This window comes from Salvia hispanica, chromosome 2 (genome assembly GCF_023119035.1).
Source record: "Salvia hispanica cultivar TCC Black 2014 chromosome 2, UniMelb_Shisp_WGS_1.0, whole genome shotgun sequence".
In the NCBI taxonomy this organism is placed as follows: Eukaryota; Viridiplantae; Streptophyta; class Magnoliopsida; order Lamiales; family Lamiaceae; genus Salvia; species Salvia hispanica.
The window spans coordinates 26,812,229-26,831,175 of record NC_062966.1 but is presented as its reverse complement, the minus strand read 5'-3'; the positions used below and the strand labels follow the sequence as shown (position 1 = coordinate 26,831,175).

The following is an 18,947-nucleotide window of genomic DNA, read 5'->3' as shown; positions in this document are numbered from 1 at the left end:
AATAATATTCTGTTGGACTTGTATTAAATTCGGTCTCAATTTAATTAGTAAAAGTCCAACAAGTTTGGCCTAAGTCCAACCTCCATCGATCTCTAATCTGGCCCATCATAACTCGATATGAAAGGAGATTAGAAAGGAGATTAAATGAATAATTAATGCTAACAGTCATACATTGTCTTATGTTTTATGTTTTATGTTTTATGGTATTGGACGGGCGGTCATACATGTTTTATGTTTTAATTCCTTTTACATGAATTATTTATGTTCTTGTATGTAATTTTGTGTTTAACATGTGAATCAATTAATCCGATAATCAATCAAAAAGACATGTATGCATGATTTATTTGTTTATACATTGTCTTCCGTTGTGCAAGGGGCACCAAACCCCAACAAAAACATCTATACCAAATCTCTAGCCTCTAGGTATCAAAAACAAACACCAACACAAAAATGCTTACATGTTGTTAATGGTTTTGGAATTTTGTTTATAATTTAGTGTGCATAAAGTAACTCTGGATGAATTGTCTATGCAATTAATTATACACATTAATATGGGTTTGATTCTAATATAGTACTATTTAATTGTGATCAATGACGAACTAATTATAAAGACTAAATTATAGACCAAATTAGGGCCATTAGATGTACCTGATTGAGTATAGTTTTTGTGATGAGATTCGTTGATGTGTAAATTATTTCGGTCTTCATTACAAACTCATTTTACTTCATTGTAGTAAGTTTATTATTTCATTTCGGAATGTAGTACATTGAAACTACAGTATGTTTTTACTTAATTCCAGTAGGTTTTAAATAATTCAAAACATGCTTCATTCATTGAACTGGATTTTTACTTGCTTCAAGTAGTTTCAATTAAGTCTTGGGGCATTTATATTTAATAGGTATTTGGGCTGGACTATAATAGTTATGAGTTGGGCTGAAGTTTTGATTAAGTTTGGATGACAGATTGAATAATAAACTTTGTCGGGATTAAATCTTGGAAAATTGATTTTTATCATGTAAATCATGTTTTAAATTAGGAATAATTGTGTAATATCAAGTTTTAATCGTGTAATATTGGGTTCAGGTCGTTCTCACGTCGTGTCAACCCTTATTATATTGTATCGTAACGGGTTTGGGTCGTATTCAGATTTGAAGGTAGCAGGTCGAGTTAGAGAAGATATCAAAAGACATACATAAGGTAAAGAAATTCCGCCCCTCCAGAAAACATTTCTCGATCCATCACCAAATTCAAGGATCTGATTGGAGTATTGCCGCAATCATTACTACAAGACAGACATATAACTATAAACTTAATTCCATTGGTTTGTTAATTATATAATTTTTTTCTTCATTATCATATGTATATCAAGCTATAGAAACATCTATAATTTGAATGGTGGTGTCATTGCTTGCTATATTAGAGGGTGGATAACTAATCAGCTAATTTTCCAATTAAATAAAAATATAGTATTGATCTCGGGTTCAACTTGCATGTGTCCATGTAATTTTCAACTCATATGGTCCAATGTAGAATTTTGCAGCTTAAATGGCGGTGTGATTCCACTGATTGTGGCATCAATATTGGAACATATTTGTGATATTGTTTCATGATTAATTGTTTCACTTTTATTATGTTTCTAATATCATTTAATTAATTAATTGTTTGATATATATCAATGTTAAAAAATATCATAATCCATGTATCCATATATATGGGTGTGATACTAGTTTAAAAGTAAAAATAGAGTTATATATATAGAAGGTGTTTTTTTCAAATTAATTGTGATTTTTTTCAAAATAAATGAAATAGTAAAATATGAAGTATATTACTCTTTCTGTTGTATCAAGCTATTTATTTTTTGAAGCAAAGAACCTTTTCATATATATATTTATAAAATATCAAAAACTAAACAATGTTAAATATAATTTTTTAGAGGATAGAGAGTTGGAGAGTAAGAGGATTTATTTCAACATTATGACTGAAAACAAACTCCAAATATATACTATCTATCTAATATGCGGTTCCACTCTTCTTTCGCGATACGGGAAAGAACCAACAAAGAAAACCCGGAAATGAGCTTATTTGTTACATGTATTTGAAGCATCTGAAGCTTCTATTATAATAGCTTTAAATTAACAAGAAATTAAACACCCAAACAAGCAGACATATAAGTTGATAATCATGGTATTTAGGCTCCCAAATATTCCTTGAGAGGATCCGACACAGCCCTACCAGCATCTGTGAGGGTAAAATTATAGAAGTGATAGTAATCAAAAGGCTTGTAGAGCATAGGGTAATCTTCATTCACCAACTCTTCCGGAGCCTTAAGTACGCACCCTTCTTTCGGAAATGAAAACAATGCGATATTGTGTCGAGCTTCTTCACCACCGCTCAACACCACCCTGTGGAATGGAGCATACATTCGCCCGTTTGTCCATGCCTGCAAATGATGCGTATTGGTGAAGTAAAAAACGAGATTCATTACAAATGAAAAGGCCAAAAAATCATTTTAGAAAATTATGATCTACATTCATGAAAAAATAGTCTCAATAGTAGATGATATGTATTTTAATGAGAAATTAGTGAAGTGAAGGAAATACATGTTTTGAGTACGTTGAAAAAAAATGGAAAAATAAGATTATTTTATAAAAACGAGGATAGTAGTAACATACATGGAAAGCGGTCCCGACTATGACAATGAATGAATCGAGTGACGTTGGATATGCAGGGATCCAAGTTTTGCCATCTTTGTTAAGAATCTGCAAACCGTTAACATGATTGAGCTGATGCAATATGGTGATGATGTTCTTGTCCATATGGGAATTTAATCCAAGCGTTGAGTGAGGCGTTCGAGGCGCCTCGTACTTCTGGAGACCAACAAGGTATTCCGTGGAGTTGATTTGTTCGTCTATGTATTTTTCCAGTCCAAAACTCTCTAACACCATCCGCCTCACAATCTTGTCCAGTTCAGACAGTTTCTCACAGTATAATTGTAGATCTTTGCTGTTACAGTAGTACAATCAAGAAGGAAATAATCTGTCTTAATGCACAATTTTTTTAGTCAAAATTTAATGTTCGATGAAAACTTAAAATATAATGCACCCCAATTGATGTTTGCAAATTAACACAAACAATATTCAACAAAAGTTAATGTAAAAGAGAAATTATGTAGAACACTAGTACATAAGTATCATAAGAGAAACTATTATATGAATCTCAATAGGCAATTCATCAAAAGTTAGCAACCTTAACCTTTTTAGTAGATCCACGTGTATTAAAAATGGTCATCAAGATGGTAATATTAATAAATTAAATCAAAAAGGGATTAAACCTGAAAGTGGTATTGCCTTTATCAGGCCACATGAGGTTGGCGAAGGTGTCGACTGTTTGAGACGAGAGAACGTCATCGATGCCCATACTTTCCATGAGTGGACCGTAATCGTTATGGCCAACATAGCCAATATTGTAAGGTTTGGATGATTTTTTGTTGAGTAGTTTGATGGGTAAAGGGAGATCGAAAAGTTGTCGAATCCCATCACTAACTGATTTCCTCAACTCAAGAGGAATAAAGTTTTTGAATGTAGCTTCAAAACAACCATATTCTTGAAGGGTTTCTCGAATTTGGGTTTTGGTTGATTCACACCTTGGAGAGTCATTTTCTCCTAGGTTGCTGAAATCAATCAAAGGGAGCTTCAAGCTTACAAAACTCATTTTTATGAATAAAAACCTAGGTAGCTCTCTTCTTGTAGGAAAACTCAAATGATCTTGGTTGTGGTTATGGTATAAATTCCCTCTTATAGGGCTATTTATAGATCTTGGTTGTGGTTATGCTCTGATTGGTTTGTAAGATTATATCTGAGATTAAATTTGTAGTGTGTTTGGTTCATGAGATTCAATTCCATAACTCAATCCTAGATGGATCATGATATAATTAGTCATAGCTAACCCCTAGGACTAAAATAATCTCACAACTCAATCTTAGGTTATATCTTGGTATTATTTTATCTTGGAAACCAAACAATTGGCTGTTTAATTATTCATTAAAAAGCTCATTTTGTAGGGATGGGTAAGCATGAATACTTGATAACATAGTACGGAGCTAAATAACCTAATCCAATCCAATATAGGCTCAAATATGATCTACAACAACTAACTCTATACTACTACTACTACTATTTTAATTATTTTTACTTTAATTTTAATCTTTTTTAAATTATATTCACTCACATTATTTATATATTTTTCAACATCTCTATGCAATTGATTTTTCTTTTAAAATAATTATAAGAAGATAAATTTGAATATACATATTTAATGTTCCATTTGTCTTATATAAATAGTCCATTTTTATATTTGGTGACATTTTTCTCTAATGAAGTGGAGTTCATTTGCCACGAATACTCCAATAACTTTCTCTCTCAATTTCTCTCTTATTTTACCAATTTTGCATCAACCCATATCATCCCAAAAGTGTCTATTGTTATGGGACGAAGGGAGTAATATTTAACGTGATTCAAAAATCATCTAACAAATATATATGAAATACAATTAAAATTAGAAAATTGTAGGAATATACATGATTTAATTCTCAAATCAAACAATTTTTAATTTGGAGTACTACAATTTAATAAAAATACATTCAAAAATACATTTAAAAAAAATTGATAAAACAATAATTTAATTTATGGACTACCCAACCTAGTTTGGTCTAGATTGAGTCTAAATTTATTGAAAGAAAATGTAGCCCAATCTAGCCTGCTTTAGCCATGGTCCTGGGTCTAGAATGGTCTGGGCATGCGCCGCCAATTGACAAATGTTTACATGTTGTTAATGGTTTGTCTATGCAATTAATTATACACATTAATATGGGTTTGATTCTAATATAGTATTATTTAATTGTGGTTAATGACGAACTAATTTTAAAGACCGAATTATAGACCAAATTAGGGCCATTAGATGTACCTGATTGAATATAGTTTTTGTGATGAGATTCGTTGATGTGTGAATTATTTCGGTCTTCATTACAAACCCATTTTACTTCATTGTAGTAGGTTTATTACTTTATTCCAGAACGTAGTACATTGAAACTTCGGTATGTTTTTACTTACTTCCACTAGGTTTTGAAATAATTCAACACATGCTTCATTCATTGAACAAGAATTTTTACTTACTTCTAGTAGTTTCAACTAAGTATAGGGGCATTTATATTTAATACTTATTTGGGCTAGACTATACTAGTTATGAGTTGGGATGAAGTTTTGATTAAGTTTGGGCCGGCAGATTGAATAATAAACTTTGTCGGGATTAAATCTTGTAAAATTGATTTTTATCATGTAGATCAACTTTAAAATTAGGATTAATTGTGTAATATCAAGTTTTAATTGTGTAATATTGGGTTCAGGTCGTTCTCGCATCGTGTCAACCCTTATTATATCGTATCGTTAACGGGTTTGGGTCGTATTCAGAATTAAAGGTAGCAGGTCGAGTTAGAGAAGATATCAAAAGACATACATAAGGTAAAGAAATTCTGCCCCTCCAGAAAACATTTCTCGATCCATCACCAAATTCAAGGATCTAATTGGAGTATTGCAATAATCATTACTACATGACACACATATAACTATAAACTTAATTCCGTTGGTTTGTTAATTATATAATTTTCTTCATTATCATATCTATATCAAGCTATAGAAACATCTATAATTTGAATGTTGGTGTCATTGATTGCTATATTAGAGGTTGGATAACTAATCTGCTAATTTTTCAATTAAATAAAAATATAATATTGATCTTGGGTTCAACTTGCATGTGCCCATGTAATTTTCAACTCATATGATCCAATGTAGAATTTTGCAGCTTAAATGGCGGTGTTGTGATTCCACTGATTGTGGCATCAAGAACATTATAATTTTTTATATTGTTTCATTATTAATTGTTTCATGTTTATTATGTTTCTAATATCATTTAATTAATTTATTCTGTCATATATATCAATGTTAAAAAATATCTTAATCCATGTATCCATATATATGGGTGTGATACTAATTTAAAAGTAAAAACAGAGTTATATATATAAAAGGTATTTTTTTCATATTAATTGTTATTTTTTAAAAAATAAATGAAATATTAAAATATGAAGTATATTATTCTTTATGTTGTATCAAGCTATTTATTTTTTGAAGCAAAGGACCTTTTCATATTTATTTTTACTAAATATCAAAAACTAAATAATGGTAAGAATAATTTTTTAGAGGATAGAGAGTTGGTGAGTAAGAAGATGTATTTCAACATTATGACTGAATACAAAATCCAAATATATATACTATCTATCTAATATGCGGTTCAACTCTTCTTTCGCATCCAGGAAAGAACCAACATAGAAAACCCAGAAATGAGCTTATCTATTATATTTATTTGAAGCATCTGAAACTTCTATTATAATAGCTATAAATTAATGAGAAATTAAACACCCAAACAAGCAGACATATAAGTTGATAATCATGGTATTTGGGCTCCCATTGAGAGGATCCGGCAAAGACCTACCAGCGTTGTGAGGGTAAAATTATTGAAGTGATTGTAATCAAAAGGCTTGTAGAGCAAAGGGTAATCTTCACTCACCAACTATTCCGGATCCTTAATCACGCACCCTTCTTTCGGAAATGAAAACAATGCGATTTTGTGTCGAGCTTCTTCATCACCGCTCAACACCACCCTGTGGAATGGAGCATACAGTCGCCCGTTTGTCCATGCCTGAAAATGACGCGTATCAGTGAAGTAAAATACGAGATTCATTACAAATGAAAAGGTCAAAAAATTATTTAAAAAAAATTATGATCTCCATACATGAAAAAATAGTCTCAACAGTGGACGATATGCATTTTAATGAGAAATTAGTGAAGTGAAGGAAATACAAGTTTTGAGTACGTTGTAAAAAGATGGAAAAATAAGAGATTTTTTTTGTGAACGAGGATAGTAGTAACATGGTAAGTGGTCCCAACTATGACAACGAATGGATCGAGTATTGTTGGATCTGCAGGGATCCAAGTTTAGCCATCTTTGGTAAGAATCTCAAAACCGTTAACATGATTGAGCTGATGCAATGTGTTGATTATGTTCTTGTCTGTATGGGAAAATAATCTGAGCGTTGATTGAGGCGTTCGAGGTGCCTTGTTGATGCACTATTTTTTAGCACTATAAATACCTGCAAGTATACATAGTAGGAATATTATAGCTAAAGTCAGTACCGGGATATCGAATAGGGAGAATATAGTTTCAACTGGCTATTATGTAGTAAGCGTCAAATACTATTTAGAGAAACAAGAGTATTTTGGAGTTTTGAAAACTAAAACAATTAAAAGAAATCAAACAACTAAATGCAATTAAATCACAAAGATAAAATATGAGAGATAACAGAATTCTAGGGATGTGCGTTCACAATTATGGTTATACAAATTCCAACTACAATACCCTAGCACAGTTATTACTTTGATAGGACGAGTCACTGATACGCTCGGATTTTGCACTATTTTAAGGTCATTATTTGGTCCATTTTGGATGTCAAAGTCACTCTACACGTCCATTATTTGCATATTTTTTTCATTTTGGTATTTTGACGTGTTTTGAGATAAACGTGCATAATTGAGCCGAAAAAGGGAGCCAAAATGCAAAGTCTGGAAATCTGGAGTCAGATCGCGACCGGCGACCGCCGCGGATGTGTGCGGCGACCGCCGGCACCCGGCGGGCAGATCAATGCAGCGGTCCGCCTCAAAAAATACGTTTGGAAGAGAAGTCTCGTCCGGCGACCGCCGGAAGTCGTGCGGTGGTCCGCCGCCGAGGGAAAAGACTCTCTGGAGTCCAACGCGGCGACCGCCGGCCAAGGTGAGGCGGCCAGCCGGAGAAAGGCGGCGAATTCGAGAAACCCTAGATTTGCACCAAGATTTACCATATTTTGGAGATCTTTTCCGTCTACAACAAGGATTGCCTTTTCCCTATAAATAAGACCTCAAGCTTCATCAAAAGAGAGAGCTTCTACTTGCAAAATACTTCATAGAGATAAAGAGCTAGAGTACTTCACTTGTTAAAGGAGTTGGAGAAGGATTTCAAGAACATCAAGAACGATAAGGATTCAACCTACGGTTTTTATTTGCTTTAGTTTTATGTTCAAATTGTCTTCCCTTCAATCTATGTTTTTAGCTTATTCAATTATGTGTAACTAAACTCATAGGATTCTAGGGATAGCCTGAAACTCCTACCCCGACAGTGGAAGAAATCAACTACATGCAAGGAGGCGGCCCCAATAGAAATTACAACAACATCTATCGCCCTAACCAGGGGGCGGTAATTTCAATAATTATAATGGAAACCGACCTCACCCTAATATCTCTTATTCTAACAATAATTACTTGCAACCCCCCGCAGGATTTAATGTTAGCAAGGGAGGAGTAGTTGAGACACTCAAGAAGGAGGAAAAGTATGAACAAGGGATCACAAGGATCATGGAAGTAATCGCACAAGACAGGAAGGTTAAACACACCAAGATCGGAGTGGTCGAAGCTAGGATAAACAACCTCGAGCAGGGAATGAACACGATCTCAACAGCCATAGCCAACATCAACACACAAATGGAGCAAATCCAAAAGAAATTGGATGAGGATAGGGCAAAGGCAACCGCACTAGTGGACGACGTCAACAAAAAGTGGGTGGCAAAGTAGAAAACTGGGGACTGCCCAGACGCCGGTGAACCGCCGCACACCACGCGGCGGACCGCCACTGAAGCCCAGAATGGAGTCTGCCCAGCCGGCGGCGGACCGCCGCACACTACGCGGCGGGCCGCCACAGAGAAGGCGGGAAGCACCCGCTCAACAAGAACTCGTGCGGCATTATGGGATCGTGCTACCTTTCCAGCCAAAGAGGAAGTTTAAGCTCAAAGAGCAGTTCAAACATTTTTTGAACATGTTTTATAAATTTCATACTAACATTCCTCTAGTTGAATCGTTGCAGGAAATACCTAAATATGCGAAGCTACTAAGGGAGGCGGTGATGAGAAAGAGAAAGCCGACAAAAGCCGACCTTAAGCTACCACATCATTGCAGCGAGATCATCCAAAAGGAGAAGGCAGTGAAGCAGAGAGATCCGGGCCAATTCATTATCCGATGCCGGATTGGAGAAGGAAAGGTTGACAAGGCCCTATGCGATCTAGGATCTTCTATCAATCTCATGCCGCTAAAGTACTACGAAAAGCTCAACATTGGGCCACTCAAAACTTCAGACCTAACACTCAAGTTGGCCGATAACTCGACCATATAAACTTTTGGTATGATTGAGGATGTCTTAGTGAAAATAGATGATTTCATTTTTCCCGCCGATTTTATTGTGCTTGACATGAAAGTAGACAAGAATGTCCCTCTAATCTTAGGGAGAGATTTTCTCGCTACTTGCAAAGCTTTGATTGATGTAGGTCGTGGCGAGATCACAATTAGCGATAACCATAGCCAATCCACCTATAAGATCGAAAGCGAGATGCTCAAGTTTGAGGAAGCAAAGCAGGCAAAGATGGAACGGCAGTGTAGGGCAATCATGGTCACGGATTTGACCAAACCTCAAGACCCCTTTGAAGTGGAGGATCCTACTACCTCCACTATCTACATTGTCAACGAGGTAAGACGTTCTCCCAAAAAGGACGATACTAACCCCTCCACCTCTATCCCGCAGAAAAAGAAGCAAAAGAGGAAGAAGGCAACCAAGGAGGACCCCGAGATTTATGTTATCAAAACAAATAAGGGAAAATACAAGTGGTGGAAGAAGCTAGGGACCAAGTTGCTCCCTATGCCCATTTTCAACACTAGGGTCGCTGATCCGCCCAATTAGTGGGTCACTTCAAGTCGAGCTAACGACTAAAAACAAAAGCGCTTGTTGGGAGGCAACCCAATTTTTCGTTGATTTAGTTATTTTCTTTTATTTTTATTATTTTTTTCATTTTCGTTTTTGTAAAAAAAATAAAAAAAATAAAAATTAATTCAACGCGTGGCGGTCGCCGCATTTAACACAGCGGTCGCCACACGTATTATCACATGTGCAGGATAGGATGGGCTTAGGGCAGGCTTAGGGTGGGCTGGATGAACCGCTGAATGGGCCGCGGTGGCCCGCCAGAAATCGCTGTTTTAGAACACTCGTGCGGCGGCCCGCCGCGCGCAGTTCAGAAGACGGGAATGCAGTTTAAAAGGTAAGTTTTCCATTCTTTTTCTCATTCCTTCTCAAATTCCTTCCTTGCACACAACCCCCACCTTTATAAATCACCAATTTCACACACCCACACCATAATTCTCTCAATTCTCTTCAAGTTTAGAGTTCTTCATTCAATTCTCAATCAACACAAGGTATGCATCCTAACTAAATTTCTGAGTTTTGTTCTACTTCTTCCATGGATTTAAGCATGTTTTGGATGAATTGTTCGATGAAAACTCTTATTTTATGATGGGGGATGATTGTGTATGCTTATTTGTGAATTTCCATGGTGATATTGTGTTTTGGTGATAGTTGTGAAGCTTTGTGAATAGTGATTCCTTCTTGTTTCTACTTGTTTTTATGTTGCAATCATGTTCATAGCATTGTGAGGCTATTATTACTTCCATGAATTGCAATATTTTAGTATCCTATAGAGATTGTTGATATATATTGAATTATTGTTGATACGTCTCTGCATGGGGGATGAATTCACATTAGGGGATGGATTTGTGTTTCCTAGTTTGGATAATTATGTTTCTATATGTTTCCACGCAACCATCTAGGAAGTTTTATACACCTAAGCTTGCACTTACATGTCTTACATGTTGATCCTTAGGTATTGATTATAAGAGTGCAAGTTTGGGGGAACCTTTGATTTTCCCATTATTGGTATACTTTCTAATTGTAATATTTCTCGTTTGTAGGAATATGGGATCAAAGGGAAAGCCCGAGAACGCTAAAAACTACGGCGTTAGCCTTGCCTCGGATGAGCAAAAGGCTATGTGGAAGAAGTTGTCGATGCGAGAGTCGGCGTCTTCGCGGTATCCCCATGATTTTCCTCTTCAAACTTTGGGGATCGCGGAGGACTTTTGGGCATTATGTGATGTAGGTGACGGGAATGGCCTTCGGTACATGTTTGAGAGGAAGTGGCCGTCGTTTAGGTATACTCTCGAGTTCCTAAGCTCGTTGAAGGTCACAAAGGATCGCCGGCAAAACATCCCGCTTAGCATCGATTTCCGCCTAGGCAACCGATGGCACTCGCTCACCATGGAGGAACTTTGCGAAATCTTCCATTGCTTCGACCCCGACCCCGAGACCGATAATGAGTACGACTTTGATGAGGTTTGGGGTGCGATGACAAATGAGCATGAGCATGCCGCGGGCTACGCCAAGTCTTCCTCAATCCGCATCCCGGTTTTGCGGTACCTCCACCGAGCCATGACCCAACTTATGTTTGCTAGGGTCGACGGGGGAAGTGTCTCCCAAACGGAGTTAAATGTGATTTGTTGCCTCCTCAACAAGAAGGGATTCGACTATGGAACCCTTTTTACTATCTATGTGGATCGGATCACGAAGAAGGATGGCGGCGTCAAATGTTGTGGTGGTTTGATCACGGCAATCGCCGAGCATTTGGAGGTGTCTTTTGCGGGTTTGACGCAAGATGGCGGGGAGCGCTTCATCACTTATGAGGTGCTATTTTCAGTGGGGCTCTTGAAGACCGATTATTGGGGGCAAGGATTTTTCCTACAAGTGGCGGGGGATCACTTCCCCGTCCCCATCCCGCAGTTGACTAAGGTCGACGTTTGGGCGAACCAAGCCAATTGGAAGCTCAACACCCCGGCTCACCGGAGAGCCATTGAGGGTAACCCCGTCAATGGGGAATTTAGGAAGAGGAACATCCCAGCTCGCATCCCCATCTTTGAGGCCGATGAGGACTCCGCCTTCGATGCTATCGATCACTACACCGAAGAAGGGGAGCACTCGCACGCCCAAGAGAGTCAAGTGCCGCCGCCACCGCCACCCCAACGCCGCCAAGAAGAAGAAGAAGAGGAGGAAGTCGAGGGACATCGCCGCCGGACTAGAGCAAACCGCCGCCGCGGAAGGCCGAACCCCGATGAGGAGTTTCAAGCAAACACCTCCGCCTAACTAGGAGATATCTATTCCTACATGCAAAACGTGTCCAACACTTGGGACACCCGATGGGCGGAACAACAAAGAGAGAACGCCTACAACCGCCAAGGATGGACGGCTCAAGGCGATTAGCGCACGGCGGAGCAACAATTTTGGGAGCAACAAAGGCTAGAAGATGTGCATCGCCGTCAACAAATTGAAGAGCTCCAAAGGATGGCCGCCGAGGCTCGACAAGAGCGCCAAAAAATGAGTGGCGATATCGCCTATCTTATTGGCACATTCGACGACCTCAGTGCCCGTTTCCCTCCTCCTCCTCAAGATTGAAGAAGTCAAGCACAATGACTATAAATGAGCATTTGTATCGTTTTTGGATGTTTTTAAGACAATTTGTTTCCTTTTTTTTGACGATTTTTGCTTTAAGTTAAGTATTTTTGGGTTTAGTTTAATTTTGTGCATTGAAATTTTTTCGCAGGCTCTGACCTCTACGCGGCGACCGCCGCATGTGCTGCGGCGGTCCGCCACCTGCTCGCTGGAACATTCTGTTGTCGTCCGGCGACCGCCGGACATGTTGCGGCGGGCCGCCGCCTGGGCGTATTTTTCCAGCGCGATTTTTCCAAAGTTTCTCAACTTTCGCCCGGTCAAGCCTCGGACACAAGAATTTTCAAGGTACGTTTTTTTTCAGTAGAGGTGTTGCAAAAGAAATTGAGAAAGAGTGGTGGAAGTATGTATGAGAGTTGGATTGGTGTGTAGAGTGGACTTTTGTACTTGGGCCACTTAAGTTTTCTTTCTTTGGACCCATGATAAATGAACGTGAGTGTTGAGCCGATGGAGATAGGAAGCTTGGGCAGCGGCCTTGGAAACAATTGAAAGAGAAGAGAAGCATGGTTCAAAGAAGGGATTTCTCTGCGGACTTGAAGTAAGGAATTCAAACTTAGAAAATCAAACAACAAGATGAGAGAGATAACATAAATTTTTCGAAGGACATAAGCAAATTTCGGGACGAAATTTTGTTAAGATGGGTAGATTGTAACACCCCGACTTTTTTTTTTACCTTTTTAATTGTTCTTGAAAGGACGACGTTTGTGCACCTAGAAATTTTTCGCCTTTGTTTCTTTTGTCGAGAGAAGACTTTTACAAATTTGGGATTTAACAATTATTCTTTTACTAGCTTATTTGAAGCCATTTATTAAGAGCCCAAAACATATTTTTATTCTTTATTTTGAAACCTAATTATTCCATGAGAATTTATTAACCAACGCCCAAATTTCTGTTTCACAAAATATGGGGATGAACTACAGTGCTCCATCAACTGAAAAAGAGGAAAATCGTTCCAAGTAATCTGGACAACAATCCGAGATTTTTTTTTTTTCTATATATACATATCCCCAATAATCCCACGTTTCTGCAGCTTCGTTTAAAATCACAAGCCACCCTCAATTTCTCACCTTTTCCACAAATTTTCTCACCTTTCAATCCAAAACTTCGAAGATAACCGATGACAATTGACAGCAGCCACATCGGCAGTGGCGGCGAGGGCGACAGCGACGAGAAGCAGCGGCTGACCGGCCGATGCATCGGCAACGACGGTGCGCAGAGCGATTAACGGCGGCGGCTATTGATGCAAAGGAGTAGTGAGAGTCAGATTAGGATTTTCGATTTGTAGGCGAAATCTGGTGGAGCGATGTGAAACCGGACTCGAGATGATAGTGCGGCGCCAGCTTGCACACCGGCGAGTTGTGGAGGAACATGGCGGTGCTGGAGTTTCACGGCGATAACGACGGCAACAAGCCTGTTGGTCGAGAATAAGAAAGGAAGAAGATAGGCGGAGGGGAAGCTGAGCTTGTCGAGCTCATCGCCGATGATTTTGACGGAGGTAGGCAGTGGACGGAGATAAGTCGCTGAGAGAGGAGGCGGTGACTTCTGCGATTGGGGATTTGACCGAACCAGAAAAGAAGAAACGAAAGAGAGAAGGAATGGCGAGAGAGAAGGCAGACGTAAATGGATGACAGAAGCAAGAATTGGACATTTTGAAATCCCATTTCTGGAATTCACGTCATGAGAAAAGATATGTAAGTGTGGCCCTTGTTCTATTTAATATATATATTAGATCATAAGTTTGGATTCTGGATAAATAGTAATTGGGCCGGAGTTACTTATGTTTATAGAGGTTGAGCTAATGATTTAATTAGGAGTGGGCAGCTCGTTTATTTGAGTTGGACTGAAACTTGAATACAAGATTGACGAGAGTTCGGATGGAGGCAATAGAAGGATGAATACATTGTGATAAAGTCATAGAAAATTTTAGAATTTCCGAGGAGAGATCGAAGGGTAAGATTTAATATTATATAGAATGCATGCATAGTTTTTAATTGAATTATTTTCTTAAAGTCTAATTTTTGCATGTTATGTTCTTTGAAAAAAATGGTGATTTTTTGCAAGCTATTTGAGAACAGAATGGAAAGACAAGTCGAAAATTTTAAGCAAATGAGGTGGGCTTTCTTTTTAAATAAGGACTATGTCCTAAGCATGTTATTTTTGAAATGATGGGAGATATGTTTGTCATGCCATATTTTTTTGTGATGATGTGGGACCTATCTGAAGTGGCTTTTGCCATGTATGGTTAATCGAATTCGGGTCTGACTAGGGAGTGAGTCCCTACTCAGGCTGGTGTACTCCCTGTAGATCGTGCGCTATATCTTTGAGTTGGCCGGTCTAGTGACTTGGAATGTGGCCACATTCCTTGTCATGTAGTTCAGATGTGGTATGGTGATGTTCATGATGTTGAGGTTCATGGTGATGATGATGTTGGTGAAATGTTTTACTGACTCGGGCCCTTTCAAAGTTAAAACCCCGAGGTCACTCGTTAATGGCATGATAAACAATTTTTTATAAAAATGTTTTCGGCATGAGTCCACTGAGTGCATCAAGTACTCAGCCCTGCATTTGTTTTAAAAAAAATGTGCAGGTTGAGCAGTGACGAGCGAGGTGGGTGTTGAGTATAAAAGTGAAGAATGTCTATCAAATGTTCGGAATATGTTGTGTCTTCATACATAGCATTATTCTACTCTCGAAATGCTTCCGCTGAATGTTGTTTCTTTTGAGTTCGTGTATTGTTGAGATATTTTCATTTGGAGTTGTTGATTGTTGAAACGATACTCTGATTTTATTCGACTTATTTCTATTATATCAAGATTTGGTCGAGTTTTGTTGTTTCCCCTTTCTTTCCCGCTTCTTTAATCCTCCCCTAGTCGCGATTCACCGTGTTTTCTATCCTTAGAAAATGCGGTCGTGACACTTAGAAACACGCATGCTTAGGGACACACTTTAGATTGACTTGCCGATGATATTACATTCCATCTATGTTTAAGTGTGGCTTAACGTTTTGATTTGATGGTTTGGTGAAAAGGTGCATAATTAGTGAATTGCTTGTTCGCCTTGAATCATGCTTATACCTTGTGAGGATTTGAGCCTAAATTTATTCTTGTGTGAATCATCTGCATACATGTATATGTTTCTAGAACTTGCTCCTAGTCTTGTCTAAGTTTACATAGTGTTTAAGTCGATTTAGGAGGATGATTGGCCATCTTTTCTTAGCCTACTTTTATCTAAAAACCATGACCCTCTACAAAATTTTAAATTCAAAACTTTTCCCTTCAGAGCCAAGTTTGAGCCTTTAAGCCTATTCTTTGGAAGCCAAAATAATGGGGACAATTCCTTGGGTTAGTTAGTTTTTGCTATCTTATTTTGTAAAGGAATTGGAGAGATAAGGAGGAAAGTATAAAAAGTAGTGTGCTTAATATAAAGAAAGTACAAGTTGTGAAATTGAGAAAAATTCCAAATATGTGCTTGATCTTAGAAAAAAAAAAAGAAAGGATGTGTAAGAAAGAAAAAGAAAAAAAAAAAATGTGTGAAAGGTTGTGAAAAGAAAAGAAAATCAAAGGATTGGAAAGTGAGTTGAATGAGATAAATGAAGTGTTAAAAGTGCTTTGGGTAGAAAAGTGGAGTTATCTTTACTCTACTTGGGATATTTTTATTTTTAGTCATTTTTTAGCAAGATAAAGACCTTTCGGACTTTTGAAGCTTAATCACATTTAGTAGACGAGGGAGTAGACTTGAGCAAGCCTCTGGTAAACTTTGCATGATGTATGATTTGAGTGCTTATGTACACATTATCCTTATACACTTTGAGAGTGAGAGAACACTATCCATCTTTGGAAGTTTGCCACGTGTGAGGGCTTGAATTCAAGGTGTGAGTTAGTAATGAAAGTGCACTTATGACATCTAGTCCTTGTGCATTCCGTGCGTCTATTATTGTATCTTTATTGTTTTGTTCGAGGACAAAAAAATGTAAGTTTGGGGGAGTTGATACGCTCGGATTTTGCACATGTCAAAGTCACTCTACACGTCCATTATTTGCATATTTTGTCTATTTTGGTATTTTGACGTGTTTCGTGAGAAATGTGCATAAATGAGCCGAAAAAGGGAGCCAAAACGCCAAGTTTGGGAATCTGGAGTCGAGACGGCGACCGGCGACCGCCGCGGATGTGTGCGGCGACCGCCGCGGATGTGCGGCGACCGCCGGCGCCCGGCGGGAAGATCAATGCAGCGGTCCGCCTCGGAAAAATGTGCTTGGAAGAGAAGTCTCGTCCGGCAACCGCCGGAAGATGTGCGGCGGTCCGCCGCCGAGGGAACATCTCTGGACTCCAACGCGGCGACCGCCGGCCAAGGTGCGGCGGCCCGCCGGAGAAAGGCGGCGAATCCGAGAAGCCCTAGATTTGCGCCCAGATTTACCATATTTTGGAGATCTTTTCCTTTTACAACAAGGAGTGGCTTTCCCCTATAAATAATACCTCAAGCTTCATCAAAAAGAGAGAACTTCTACTTGCAAAATACTTCATAGAGATCAAGACCTAGAGTACTTCATTGGTGCAAGGAGTTGGAGAAGGATTTCAAGAACATCAAGAACGACAGGGATTCAACCCACGGGTTTTATTTGCTTTATTTTTATGTTCAAATTGTCTTCCCTTCAATGTATGTTTTTAGCTTATTCAATTATGTGTAACTAAACTCATAGGATTCTAGGGATGTGTTAGTAACGACTTTGGTTATACAAATTCCGTTTTCTATTTAATATCCGTTTTGTTTTTATTTTGTTTCTTCCCTAAGTAGTTTTGATGCTGCATGATTGAGTGACACAATCGTGTATGATTTAATATAACTTGCTTCATAACTGTGAAAGAGTTCTAGTGAGTTAGATTCACTTAGTAGAAACTACAGTTAGCTTCCCTTAAAACGGCACTGTTAATTGAGAGTGATGACTTTTCAAGGGTCTTAGGAGCTTTTTGGAGTTACGTGTTAGGATAGACAACCCTAATCTTGTAATCAACGTTTGTTTCGCATGAGCATAATCTAGGTGACTCGTTCTATCAATGTAATAACTGTGCTAGTGTATTGTAGTTGGAATTTTGTATAACCATAACTGTGAACACACATCCCTTGGATTCCCTTATCTCTATTGTCTTTCTCTCGATTTATTTGCTTTTAGTTGATCTATTCTCTTATTTGCTTTTAGTTTTTCAAAAGTTTTCAAAACCCAAATGTTTTTCCAAATAGTAATTGAGTCTCAGTAGAGGATAGACACTTTGTGATCGTCTTCCCCGCGTTCGATATCCGGTACTGACCTTTAGCTATACTATATGTACTCTGTATACTTGCAGGTTTATTTAGTGCTAATAAAAATTGCATCATATACTACCTCCCTCTTGTTGATGCATTGCAGGAAATATCTAGTATGCCAAGCTCTTGAGAGAAGCGGTGATGAAAAAGCAAAAGCTCCAGAAATCTTATCTAAAGTTACCTCTTCACTGTAGTGATATCATCCAAAAGCAAAGGACTGTCAAGCAGAGGGACCCTGGCCAATTCATCATTCGTTGTTCCATTGGGAATGGTAAGGTAGACAAGGCTCTTTGTGATCTTGGAGCTAGCGTCAACATAATGCCATTGGAGTACTACGAGAAGCTCAACATCGGGCCGCTCAAATCCACAGATGTCTGCCTAAGGATGGCCGATAACACTGCGGTAAATGCGGTAGGGGTAATTGAGGATGTATTGGTGAAAGTTGATGATTTCATATTCCCTGCCGATTTCTTTGTTTTAGACATGAAAGTTGATAAACAAGTTCATCTAATTTTAGGCAGAAATTTTCTAGCCACATGCAAAGCTCTTATTGATATAGGTAGAGGAGAAATCACAATAAGTGACCATGGAGGAAAGTCGACCTACAACATCGAAAGCGCGATGCTTAAGTATGAAGAGGCGAAACAAGCTAAGATGGAGCACGATTGCAGGGAGGTCATAGTGACCGATTTGTCTAAGCCTTATGATCCATTTGGAGGGGAAGATCTTTCTAACCCTACTATTTTCATTGTTAACACTTTACCTCAAGCTCCTAAAAAGGGCGAGCCTAATCCTACTAAGCCTACCTTGCAGGAAAAGCCCAAGAGAAAGAAGAGGAAGAAGACTCCACCTCAAGATGACCCCGAAATCTACGTGATCAAAACCTCGAATTGAAAATTCAAATGGTGGAAGAAAGTTCTCAACAAGTTGGTTCCATTCACGGTGGCAGACACTAAGATTGTTGGTACAAAGGCATCATAAAGGAATCCTCACGATGGGGGATAACTCATGAACTTCAATGAACGTCAAGCTATAGACGAAAAATAAGCGCTTGTTGGCAAGCAACCCAACCATTTTTCATATTTTTTGCTTTAATTTTTAAGTATTTTTGGTTTTGGTTTAATTTTCTGCTTTG

At 38.3% G+C, this 18,947-nt stretch overlaps 1 protein-coding gene across 1 annotated transcript; it reads right to left on the bottom strand.

The window, feature by feature from the left end:
* Window positions 1-1,945: 1,945 nt before the first annotated feature.
* LOC125204683 (probable 2-oxoglutarate-dependent dioxygenase AOP1) lies at window positions 1,946-3,767 on the bottom strand. Its single transcript, XM_048103391.1, has 3 exons — window positions 3,333-3,767; window positions 2,674-3,004; window positions 1,946-2,441 (listed from the first exon to the last, which is right to left on the bottom strand). The coding sequence occupies exons 1-3, from the start codon at window positions 3,710-3,712 to the stop codon at window positions 2,190-2,192; spliced, it is 963 nt and encodes a 320-aa protein (XP_047959348.1). The 5' UTR covers window positions 3,713-3,767; the 3' UTR covers window positions 1,946-2,189.
* Window positions 3,768-18,947: the final 15,180 nt, after the last annotated feature.